The 11,794-nt window shown below is 37.8% G+C and overlaps 3 protein-coding genes across 4 annotated transcripts; 1 reads left to right on the top strand and 2 right to left on the bottom strand.

Moving 5' to 3' along the window:
• Window positions 1–464: 464 nt before the first annotated feature.
• On the bottom strand, window positions 465–1,363 carry LOC122148164 (selenoprotein Pb-like). The gene is given in 4 exon segments (XM_042774140.1): window positions 465–764; window positions 857–965; window positions 1,168–1,243; window positions 1,246–1,363. Coding segments are annotated over 4 exon segments (603 nt in total).
• A 2,196-nt stretch (window positions 1,364–3,559) lies between these two features.
• On the bottom strand, window positions 3,560–6,637 carry LOC109090519 (52 kDa repressor of the inhibitor of the protein kinase-like). The gene is made up of 4 exons (XM_019104347.2): window positions 6,181–6,637; window positions 5,894–6,047; window positions 4,665–4,837; window positions 3,560–4,576 (listed from the first exon to the last, which is right to left on the bottom strand). The coding sequence occupies exons 1-4, from the start codon at window positions 6,328–6,330 to the stop codon at window positions 4,202–4,204; spliced, it is 852 nt and encodes a 283-aa protein (XP_018959892.1). The 5' UTR covers window positions 6,331–6,637; the 3' UTR covers window positions 3,560–4,201.
• Window positions 6,638–7,828: 1,191 nt separating this feature from the next.
• Window positions 7,829–11,751, top strand: LOC109089957 (target of EGR1 protein 1-like). 2 transcript variants are annotated; one of them, XM_042774099.1, is made up of 6 exons: window positions 7,829–8,321; window positions 8,422–8,640; window positions 9,935–10,093; window positions 10,198–10,457; window positions 10,552–10,714; window positions 11,036–11,751. In XM_042774099.1, exons 2-6 carry the CDS (start codon window positions 8,521–8,523, stop codon window positions 11,678–11,680), a joined length of 1,347 nt encoding a protein of 448 aa, XP_042630033.1. In that variant the 5' UTR covers window positions 7,829–8,321; window positions 8,422–8,520; the 3' UTR covers window positions 11,681–11,751. The 2 variants fall into 2 exon arrangements, with proteins under 2 accessions (XP_042630033.1, XP_042630043.1); XM_042774109.1 differs by having other exon boundaries at window positions 8,389–8,640.
• Window positions 11,752–11,794: the final 43 nt, after the last annotated feature.

The raw sequence follows: 11,794 nt of genomic DNA, 5'->3' as shown, positions 1-11,794 counted from the left end.
GTCAATTATGATCGCTATTTCAGATCCAAGAGAGAGAAAACATGATGTTATTAATGGAATCACGACACAGAGCTCTCGTTCAGCATGAATCAGTGGCTCAATGAGGAGTTATAAGGAGTTCACACATGGCATCCTCCTCAAGACGGATTACCAAAATCCCCTGGATAACTTTATTCTTTACCATCAGCTATTTTGAGCGTTGTACTGTATTAGCCATCTAACAGTTGTTGATTTTTAAAGCCATTATCAATTAAGTGTAATTAATAGGCTACGAAATTAATACTGGTTTTAATTAGGTTTATAAAGTAACAAATGACTTCACTTTTAGGAGTTAGAATAGGTTTATTACAGCTTTACTCTCAGTTTATTACACTTATTATAGTCTGTATTGTCTTCTCTGAAAAGTGATATAAGCTTTGTTAAGTTTTTTTTTAACATAAATGTTTTAATTAGTTTTTACAAAACTAAAAGTTGTAAAGACTATGTTCTTGATGTGAATGCTGGATTGGCTCCTTTGGGACACCAGTCACATCTGAATCACCTGTGCGGTTACTGTTATTTAGATGATGATGATGATGATGATGATGCACATGTTGGTGATGATGATGATGCTCATGTTGGTGATGATGATGATGCTCATGTTGATGGTGATGATGCTCAACAGTTACCGGCTCTGTATAGTTAGTCTTGCTCTCTTTGGTAGGCTCGTTTGCATTGTTTTTGTTGTTTTCAAAGCCTTCTGATATGGAGAAGTTTGCATTTAACTGGAAGAGAGTTTCAATAAATGAACATTTTGCAAACATTTCATAAATGCTGTGCTTTCTGAAGCTTCATATTGTTGAATATTTTCACTTACTGAGCAGTTGCATATATTTTTGTGGTATGTAGCCCTGATGGCAGCTTCTGTATGAGGGAAGTGAAGGAAACTGAAGGGCAGGACAATGTGGAAGGCGACATATCCACATCTGTGTGGAAAGGAAATACAAAAGAATGACCATGACATTGAACACAGAAAACAATGCTTGAGAAAAATATCTCATATGTATTTTTATTTTATTTTTTCTGGAGAAACTTCATATGAGCACAAAAGAGTCACGTGACCCTAAAGGAAAACTAGTCAGACTGGTCATATTACTGAATGGATTTAGAAGTGTGTTTTGCTCATACCTGTCATAAACTAAGAAATCATCCTTGTCTCCCTCCAAGATGTCCCAGATGTTGTTTTGCAAGGGGCTCTTTTGATGATGCCCTCTGCCGTTCTCCTCTACAGCTCCCAGTACATGGCTCTGGATTGCGCATCTTGCTCGTTGACAACCAAGAATGATATGTTAGTCAGCTTGCCAAGGGCCAGCTTGTCACGCATTGTCTCCCAACCTTCCGAAACAAAAGGAAGAGAAAACAACCAGATTTAACTGATGAGCAGCCAAGATTTTTGTATTTCAGTTGTTTACAAATGGAAAGAGCAAAAACAAAAAAAAAAAAGTGTATATATTTTTTAAAAAAATTTAAATTTATTTAAAATATACGATCCCATTATTCAAAATAAATAATAATAATAATAATAAAAATCCTTTTTTGGTACTGTGTGTTACGTTTTATTACTTTTGTCAGTTGGCAAAAATTATTAAATGTTAACCTTGTTACAATTTTGTATAGTAAGCAAATTTTAAGTGTTAAATTTAAATATTATATTTTGTATAGTAAACAAATTTAAATTGTGTACAAATATCAGTATTGGGTCTCTTTCTAATAGCACCTTGTAGTTTCTTTCCTTGATTGTTAAAAAAATTTACTACAAAAATCGAATTCTCTAACACCCTGTTTTACACCGGACACAAGTGGCATGGCGTGGGGCGGTGCAGCGTAGACACGGTGTAACATTAGACATCACTTTAAAAAATGACCCAGTAAATTACACCGCAAGATCTCTCACTTGGCAGCCCGGCGTGCTTTGAGAAGAGCCACAATGACTACGCTTCCTTGAAGGTTCTTCATTGGAATCTTGCCTTCGATCTCCCAGTGTGGAGCAGGCTTACAGATCCTGGAGTCAGTGCTTTCATTCTCCAGAAACAGTGGTAAAGCCCCCAGCAGACAACCACAGAGCCCAGAGAGCCTGCATCATCCCTGCTGACCTTCACCCGCCGCAACAGTTGCAAGCAAGAACTAGATAGTAACGTTTGTCGGCAACTTTAAGTTGGCTTGAAAAAGCCTAGCCAGAAAATTTGAAGTAGTTTTAAAAGCTTAAAGTTAGAGGGTTTTCAGTTTTAACTACTTTGAAGTAGTTTTAACGTTTTGAAGGCAATAAACTAGCATGTTGCTAGCATGATTAGCAAGTGACTAGTATGTCGCTAACATGATTAGTAAGTTACTAGCATGTCTCTAACGTGTTTCCAGTATGATTAGCATGTCGTTAGCATGTTGCTGGCATTATTAGCAAGTAACTAGCAAGTTGCTAGCGTGATTACCAAGTGACTAGCATTTTGATAGCATGATTAGCAAGTGACTAGCATGTTGTTAGCATGATTAACAGTTACTAGCATATCGTTAGCATGTTGCTAGCATGATTAACAAGTAACTAGCATGAGTAGCAAGTGACTAACATGTCATTAGTATGATTAACAAGTTACTAACATGTCATTAGCATGTTTCCAGTATGATTAGCAAGTGACTAGCATGTTGCTAGCATGATTAACAAGTGATTAGCATGTTGTTAACAAGTTTCTAGTATGTTGCTAACATTATTAGCAAGGGACTAGCATGTCGCTAGCACGATTAGAAAGTGACTAGCATGTTTTTAGCATGATTAACAAGTGACTAGCATGTCATTAGCATGTTGGTAGCATGATTAGAAAGTGACTAGCATGTTTTTAACATGATTAACAAGTGACTAGCATGTTGCTAGCATGATTAACAAATGACTAACATGTTGTTTACATGTTTCTAGCATGTTAACATGATTAGTAAGTTACTAGCATGTTGTTAGCATTATTAGCTAGTAACTGACATGTTGTTAGCATGATTAGCAAGTGACTAGCATTTTGCTAGCATGACTACCAAGTAACTAGCATGTTGCTAGCATGACTAGCATGTCATTAGCATGATAAGCAACTAACTAGCATGTCTCTAACGTGTTTCCAGCATGATTAGCAAAAGACTAGCATGTTACCAGCATAATTAGCTGTTTTGTGAACATTTCCATAAAACACTCAAAGAGATAAACATAGTCTGTAGGTGAGCACCACTTTGATGAGTTTTAAAAGAGAAAGTTTTAATTTTTTGGCAAACTATGCTAATATTTACTCACCCTCATGCTGTTTCAAAACTTTATGAATTTCTTTTCTGGAATACAAAAGAAGATACTTTGATTTTTTTTTTTTTTCATATAATTGATGTTAAAGGCAACTGAAACTGTTTGTTACCAACATATCTGTGTGTTCCACAGAAAAAAGTCAGTCCTACAGGTTTGGGGGGGGGGGGGGGGCATCAAAGAGCTGTTAAAATAATAAAACTGCACAGGCAAACATGAACACAGGAAAAAATAAACAACAGAACCAGAAACTCTGGTTTGAAGACAGAAGTTTATTATTCACAACAGTCCCCTCAGTTTGGCAACTGCATGAATCATTTGTGTGGTGGCTCTATAAATATATGATCTTTTTTTGCCTGCTAAACTCATACTCCAGATTTACACCACTTTAAAACAGCACCACTACCAACATACCACTTTAAATAGTGACTTTACACAGTCTCACCGTCATGTCAATTTGACCATTTACCTAGTCACATCTGTCAACTTCCTCTCATAGAAACAAGCGAAAACTTCTGTCTCAGTAGCAAAAATTCAGTTTAGAGTGATAATATTTGGTTTTCAGGGCACAGTCTTAGTAGTTTATGATTCTGTGAACAACTGAAATTATTCCAACAGTTTACCTTAATTTTCTCGAAATGGGTAACAAGTGCAATATTTGCATCAAGAGACATCAACTTACATAGCCAGATGCCGCAAGACCAAAATATTTCTTTCTGGATGATAGTGGATCAACTCTAGACGGTTGTGGTATCAATGCAAATGGTTTAAAAATGCAACAACAACAATCCAGAATAACTTAACCCACTAAACAGACATCCTCTGTGAGTCCTTCGCCTTCGGGTGGTTTAAGAGTTTAACAGCATTAGTGCAGTTTCTCAGAAACACAGTGTCTCAGGTCATGACTCCAATCAGTCCTTCATCACTCGTCACGTTGCCCTCTGGACTGTCACAAGCTGTTATGATGCCCAGGCCGAGCTCTGCTAGTTCGTCCTGCATACTCGTGGTCACCATCATTTTGGGCTCCAGGCGATTACACAGCGTCCTGTAAGAAGGCAAAGGGTAGCCCAGTTCCCTTAGGTACTCGTATCCTTTAACCCCCACAGCGCAGCGGATTTTACGGGCTGTCAGTAAAGTACCATGAGACCACACTGCCCTCCGAGAACGCTTGGCTAGCGTTAGGGCACGTATCTGATCCTCAAACAGAAACACCTGTAGCCCCTTCTCTATTTTACTCAGTTTATAAAGCCGTTTCTTCATTTCCTCTGCCTGTGTGACAAAGAAAAGACAAAATGTAACCTGTGCTTTCACTCGCTAATTTGTACAATCCATGATGATTTCTAAGAGTACGTGTTACCTCTCTCTGTAGTCTGACGGTGTGCTGCTGTTGCTGCTCCAGTTTGGTTTTATAATGCTGGCAGAGCGAGCAAGGTCGCTCCTCGTCTGCCCTCTGAACCCCATCCTCCTCCGAATCCACCAGCGGCTGTCGGCGGGCATAACCATGGTCCCCCATGTTCAAGTCCTTTTCCACTAGTTGAACAACATCATATATTTATTGGCAGCACACAAAGTGACCTCAAAGGGACTGTTCACCCATACATTTTCATCATTATTCTTACTGACACTGTACAGAAAAGAGCTGTTTAACCCTTGAATATTTCAACAATCACTATTATATATTCAGAACCCAGAATGTATATCTAACACGGAAGGGCCTCTAAATTGCCCTGATATTGTAATAACAATTACAAAATAATAAAATAAAGCATTTTTATTTTTTTTTATCTGTTGAAACCTGGAAGGGCTTTTTGAGCTACTCGAAATGATGATGACTTTGCCATCATAATCACTTATATTTAGATTCAGCATCTGGCTCATATTGGGGATGTAAACATTTCGCTGCATTTATCTCTAAACATTTTCATCATCTTGAAAATCAATATTTTGCAGCAGACATCTTCCTCATCAGATCCACCATTAATTGATGCTAACTTGCTCTGCAGTGAATCGCTGAACCATGAGAAGATTTGCTGGCAATACTTGAGTTTTATTTAGTTTTATGCTTGCATAATTTTAATTAATTTCAGATATTTAACATTGTTGCACATATACCTACACTATATATATATATTTTTTATTCTTTTTACGAAAAAATTAATCAGAAAACAGACACTTTTACAACTGTGCATTTTCTTTTTTTATCATTTTGTTGATAAATGGGGAAATTGAATACTTTTGATAGAGCATGCAAAAAACAAATGCAAAGTATCTTCGGAGAACTGAATACTTTGCAAGAGAAGGCAAAAATTTTAGAAGTGAACACAAAGAAGAACACAAATGTTTTGTGAGCGATTGGCAAATTTCTCAGAGTAAAACAATAGGATACTGCTCACTCACAAAACAAAAAATATGTGAGTGAATGCAAAGTTTCTCTAGGAAACGCAATACCTTTGTGAGAGAATAAAACAGTTTGTTGAGCGAATTCTCAGGGAAATGCAATAACTTAGCAAAGGAACTCAGAAGTTTTGCTAGTGAAAGTAAAAGCATTGATTTTTCCCCTAAGAGGCTCTGTACTAATAACGTTACCTGGCTCATTTTTAACAGGTAACACTGCTTGAGGGGTGACAGGAGAGGGAGGGTCGGGAACATTGAAGAGTGTGGGGATTGCGTTGGGTTTGAGTTTCCTTCCCCCTGCTGGTGATCTGGCGATCTCCTCAAACTGGCTTTCTTCAAAGTGGTCCTGCAAGTCATGTAAATACAATACAGCTTTATGACAAAACATTTGCATATACGATTACATAAAAAAGACTGCTATAAGAACGATTTCATTGTCGTCTTGTGCAGAACTGAATACTCGCTTGCGGTTCACTTGCCTGGCACAGTCTGGAGCAGGGGGTCGGTACAAAATCACGCCGACAGTTTACAAGCCACTTTCTCATGCGCACGGGCTCTTTCGGAAAGCGAAAGAGCTGCTTTCCAATAGTTGTAGAGTTCGAGCAGTTTGGAGCGGAGCATCCACCCATTTTTATTTACATTCGCCAAATGTTTAACTTATCATCTGGGCACAACAACGATGACACGTAGCGGTCTGCTAGCAGAGGACTTAGCAGGTGTTTTATTAAAAATACTTTACACGTCAGAAAAAGATACAGCAGTTATTTTAGCAGATGTGCGCAATGACTTTACGCGCGGTCTCTTTAATGCTTTGAGTATAAAATGCGATTCCTTAAGACGAATATGTTATACTAATAAGTGAAATGCAGAGTTTGTTTGAGCCAAAATGGCGTCGGTAACTTCGGTAGGCTACTTGATGACGTCTTTCCTCAGAGTTGACTTTAGTTATGCCTGTATAAAATTCGTACACATTTAGCAGATGTAAATTAGTATACATACGTATGCATGCGCAACATACTTATATTGTGATATAGGGATAAATAATAATTTCTAAGTTAATACGTTTTCATTAAGATGCAAAACAATCGTTTAAAATAGATTTATCAAAGAATAAGAGAAAGAAGAACAACAACATTACACAATAAACAAAAACAAACAAACAAGAAAAGTTAAATTATGAGCAGTTGTGAATATGAATTTTAAAAAAGCTTTTTTTCATAAGTTTTATGTTTTCATATTTGAAAGGGGTTAAAAGTATATGAGGGTTTTTTGAGTTATTCTTGACTTGTGAATGTTAAATTTTGCTGAACTTATTAAAATATCCATGGTATATTTATGTTTTATATATGGGGGATGGGGGGATTTCCCCCCCTCTGGACTATGGATCCCTGCCTCTGCTAAATAACTTTTATCCCCGGTGGGGATAAAAATATCATGCAAACCCGCTTTGAAGTCCCGATCTGAATCAAATGATTCGCGATATTGTTGGCGCCAATAGCCTTGCGGTTAGTGCGCCGACATATACAGCGCAACTGCGCTGACGGCGACCCGGGTTCGAGTCCCGGCTCGTGGTCCTTTGCCGATCCCACTCCCCTCTCTCTTCACCAAAAAAAAAAAAAAAAAAAAAAAAAAACACTTTCCTGTCTACTCTACACTGTCCTTTCCAATAAAGGCATAAAAATCCCATAAATAAATCTTAAAAAAAAAAAATGATTCGCGATACGCGATCCGATGGGGCGCTTCGAAACAGTGAATCATTTTGCGACGCAATGGTTTAACTAATTCGGAGTTTCAAAAAGCTCTGTTGTGTTCTTTGCTCGCTTTCTCTATATAATTTGTTGTTTAAATAACCTTGGACATTAAATCATTACAATTAATAGGCCTAACGTAGGCTTAAAATGTTTTTTATTAAATTGCGATCACACTAAATACAATTTCCGTCGTATTAAAAACATTGCATAAAATTTTTCAAAAGCATCCCCCCCTCTGTTTATTTCACAAATCGCACCCTGTATATATATTTCTTAAACTGTCAAGTCAAGTAATTAATAGTATTTATTCTTCACACTCCAGTCCAGAAGGTTGCGGAAACGCTCCTCATGCCAATCTTCATTAAACGTAGAAGAAGAAACTCTAGCCGGAAGTACACAAACTCACATGTTACAAACGGTTACAAACACGGGCGGCTGAACTTATAAAAGTGTAAAGAACACATTTACGACGTTTAAGGTGTAAATGTAGGTGCAGTTGGAAAAACGTGAATGCTAGACACTTATAATGACGAGGATATGTACATTATAGATATGTTCGGTTCTAATGTACTCTCCCAAATGACATTTTGCCTACAGTATCTGCATCGACAGCATTATCATTTTGTTGTACTTATAATAACAGCGGTGAGGTGGACTTCTTGTCCTCGTTTAGAGAGGCAGTTTGCGGTTCAGTATAGACCAGTAAGAAAATCGCTGTGTTTAGCAGATGTTAGTTTCTCTGGGGAGTTTATATATTGTCATCCTCAATGATAGTCCCAGTTATCGATGTGCAGGCAAACAACTTCAAGGAGTTGTGGGCAGCAGTGGTGATAGCCATTAAAACATCTTCATTCATCGCCCTTGATACGGTAAGATAAAGCACTATCTGTATCTAGAAACTAAATGTGAACATTCAAGTGTTAAATACCCCAATAGAACAAGATCATTCGTGTGTGCGGTCTCTTGTAGGAACTGAGTGGTCTTGGATCAAGAAAAGCTCTTCTAGCTGAGTGAGTTGTGCGATTCAAATATTCTTATCCAATATCCTAAGAGACTGGAAAAGTAGTTATGTTTTTTTTTCATCCTTTGAAGTCCATTGAAGACAGGTACAAAGCCATATGCCATGCAGCCCGCACACGGTCCATACTTTCATTGGGATTTGCTTGTTATAAAAAGCTTGACAACAAAGTAAGTCTCTACCATTAACATTTATTTTTTTTATTAGGGCTGTAAAATTGATTAATTGCATCCAAAATAAAAGTCTGTTTACATAATGTGTCTGTATTTTATATTTTTTTCAAATATATACACACGTACATATATAATTATTATACACACACATACAGTGGGTATAGAAAAGAATACCGTTTTTGCGAATTAATGGATTTTTTTTTTTTTTTTTTAAATTTGGTCTTTCCATCACTTGTTTCTAATGCAATACTTCAAAATGCACATAAAAACAGGTTGATGGAAACATAGCTGTTGTCTCATTGGAACGTAAACCTTCTTCCCATTGACCTTTTGACAAAGCTCAGTCATGAGTGCATGCTGCCTTTCATAAGAAGTATCTTTTTTTCTTGCAACCCTCCCATACAAGCTGCATTTGTGGAGGATTTGTGATGTTGTTACATCCACACAGTGACCACTCTTTGTCATGAATTCCTGCAGCCTTTTCAGAGTTGCTGTAGGCATATTTGTAGCCTCTCTGATCAGTTTCCTCCTGGCTCTTTCATCTACTTTGGAGCAACGTCCTGATCCAGGGAGGGTCTGTGTTGTACCAAATACCTTCCACTTCCTAATAATAGTCTTCACTGTGGTTCTAGGCATTGATAAAGACTTTGAAATGTTTTTGTATCCATCTCCTGATTTGTGCCTGTCCACAACTCTATTCCTGAGATTTTTTAGCAGTGCCTTGCCACCCATCGTTGATTGTTTGCTTCAGTTGCACTACCAAGGACTGAAACACTCCAGGAAAGATTTTTTCATGCTGAGATAATCAAAATGACCACAGCTGATCACAGTTAAAAGTCAAATGGCTTTGTGTGCCATTGAGAAGGTGATTAGCTACACCTGATTGAGTTTATAAGGCATTTTTAGGAGGGGGTGATCTTTTTTCCAACTCAGTGATTGTTTTTTTTTTAATTATATATATTTTTTTTATGACATGTTTGTGTTCTATCTTTCACTTGGAAATTATAAGTTGCACTGAGTAAATACAGCAGGATAAAACAAAAACTGTGTCCATTTCATTTCAGGCTGCAAAGCAACAAAATGTGATTCTTTTCTATATCCACTGTATTTCTTAAATATATACATGTATATGTGTATGTATTCATATATCAATATACACAGTTCAAACACACGTTATGTAAACGCAGACTTTTATTTTGGATGCAATTAATCGTGATCAATCGATTTAACAGCCCTATTCTGAATATGTGTACGGACCTTACATTGATTCTTGTACATTTCCTGATTCTAGGCAGACAGCACATACCTGGTTCAGGTTTACAATCTGACCTTGCTTTGCTCAGAAGAATACATCATTGAACCTCAGTCAGTGCAGTTCCTTGTACAACACGGATTTGACTTCAACAAACAATATGCTGAAGGCATTCCTTATTATAAGGGTAATGATAAAGTAAGTATGATTGAACCTATTCAAAATCAAAAATATTGATAGAACTTTTTTTCATCAAGAACTTTAAGATTTGGAAACTTAAGTGTGTTTTGTGCTTGTTTTAGGGAGGTGATGCCCATGGGGTAAACATGCGCTCCTTGTTCATAGAACTGCTTAGGGCCAACAAGCCTTTAGTGGTCCATAATGGTCTGATAGACATGGTCTTCCTGTACCAGTGCTTCTATGCCCATCTACCTGAGCGACTGGGCACCTTCATTTCCGATCTGTCCCAGATGTTTCCCTCAGGCATCTATGACACTAAGTATGCAACAGAGTATGAGCTGAGGTTTACAGCCTCATACCTGGAATATGCCTATAAGAAGTGGTATGTGTAATATCTCAATATGTCAAAAGTACAGAAGAAGTGTACATGTCTGTTCAGTACCTCAAACGTAAGGTGTTTTCTTTGTCCTCCACAGTAAGCTGGAAAATAGCAAAGCCATTGCAGGAGGTGGCAATGGGAGTCATCTGTTTATAGAGTTTTGTAAATATACAGGAAACATGCAGAGCTACATAGACTACAGGCCCTGCTTGGACAACCAGAATCAGCACGGTGCCCTCAACATCTGTGTTCAGTTCTCTGTGAGTTCCTCAACTACTGTGGGTTATACACTACCGTTCAGAAGTCGAAAAGACAGGGCTGCTGAAAATTCAGCTTTGCCTTCACATGACTAAATTACATTTTGAAGTAAATGAAAACAGAAAACAGTAATATTAAGCCTTTCAAGCCTTAAGATTCATGCAAAACAAATAAAACCACTAGTTATTGATAACATATAATTACAATTATAATAGGTCTCACTTTAACTTACCCCTTTGTGATTGTATACCTTAGGCCTGAAGGGATGTTATATTACAAAATACATTTTGTATGTGACACTTGGTAATTGTTTTCTGCTCTAGGCGTATGGATGGTGTCCTAATGGCTCTCAATGCACCATGTCACATGACACAGACCTTATAATCCAGCATGATGAGAAGACCAGAGAAGACAAGAGGAAGAAAAGGAAGCGCAAGAACAAAAATAAAGCTTCTCAAGGGCCCTCTGAGATATGCAGTTCCCCACAGGGCAAAAAGTCACACTTTGAAGAGGCCAGTCTGGACCAGGCAGTGCCCATATCTGAACCAGCAGTCCCTGAACATCAGGAGGAGACAGCGAGTTCTGAGCCAACAGATGCTGCGAATGCGTTTGAACCTGGGAAAACAGCCAGCAAGAATGGAAATGAGGAATCTCAGCCAGAAGCACCTTCTGAAGCTCCTGATAGACCAAAAGAGAAGAAAGTGGAAGGAGGAACTCACCGAGCAGGGTTTGACGCTTTCATGACAGGCTATATTTTTGCTTATGCCAGAAATCTGACAAAAAACACAGAAGAACCCAGCACTGCTCCCCTCGTCCCTGCATGTCTCAATAAACTCTTCCTCAGTGGCAAGTCTGTTCCTCTACATGTAGCCAAAAGCACCTTCTCCAAGTCTTCAAAGGCTCATGTGCACAAGATGGACTATGTCTGGGGAAAAAGCACTGCTGTAAAACCTGAAGGAACAGCATAGAAACCTTTGATTTTCAGATTTCAATTTTTGTGTACACTTTTGTTCAAATAAAATCAAAGTTTTTTTTTTTTTTTTTTACTGTTTTCTGACCATGGCATGGCTGTTTTTCCTCTT

The sequence above is a fragment of the Cyprinus carpio genome, chromosome A2 (genome assembly GCF_018340385.1).
Source record: "Cyprinus carpio isolate SPL01 chromosome A2, ASM1834038v1, whole genome shotgun sequence".
NCBI classification, from domain to species: domain Eukaryota; kingdom Metazoa; phylum Chordata; class Actinopteri; order Cypriniformes; family Cyprinidae; genus Cyprinus; species Cyprinus carpio.
This window is presented reverse-complemented; position numbering and strand designations above follow the sequence as displayed.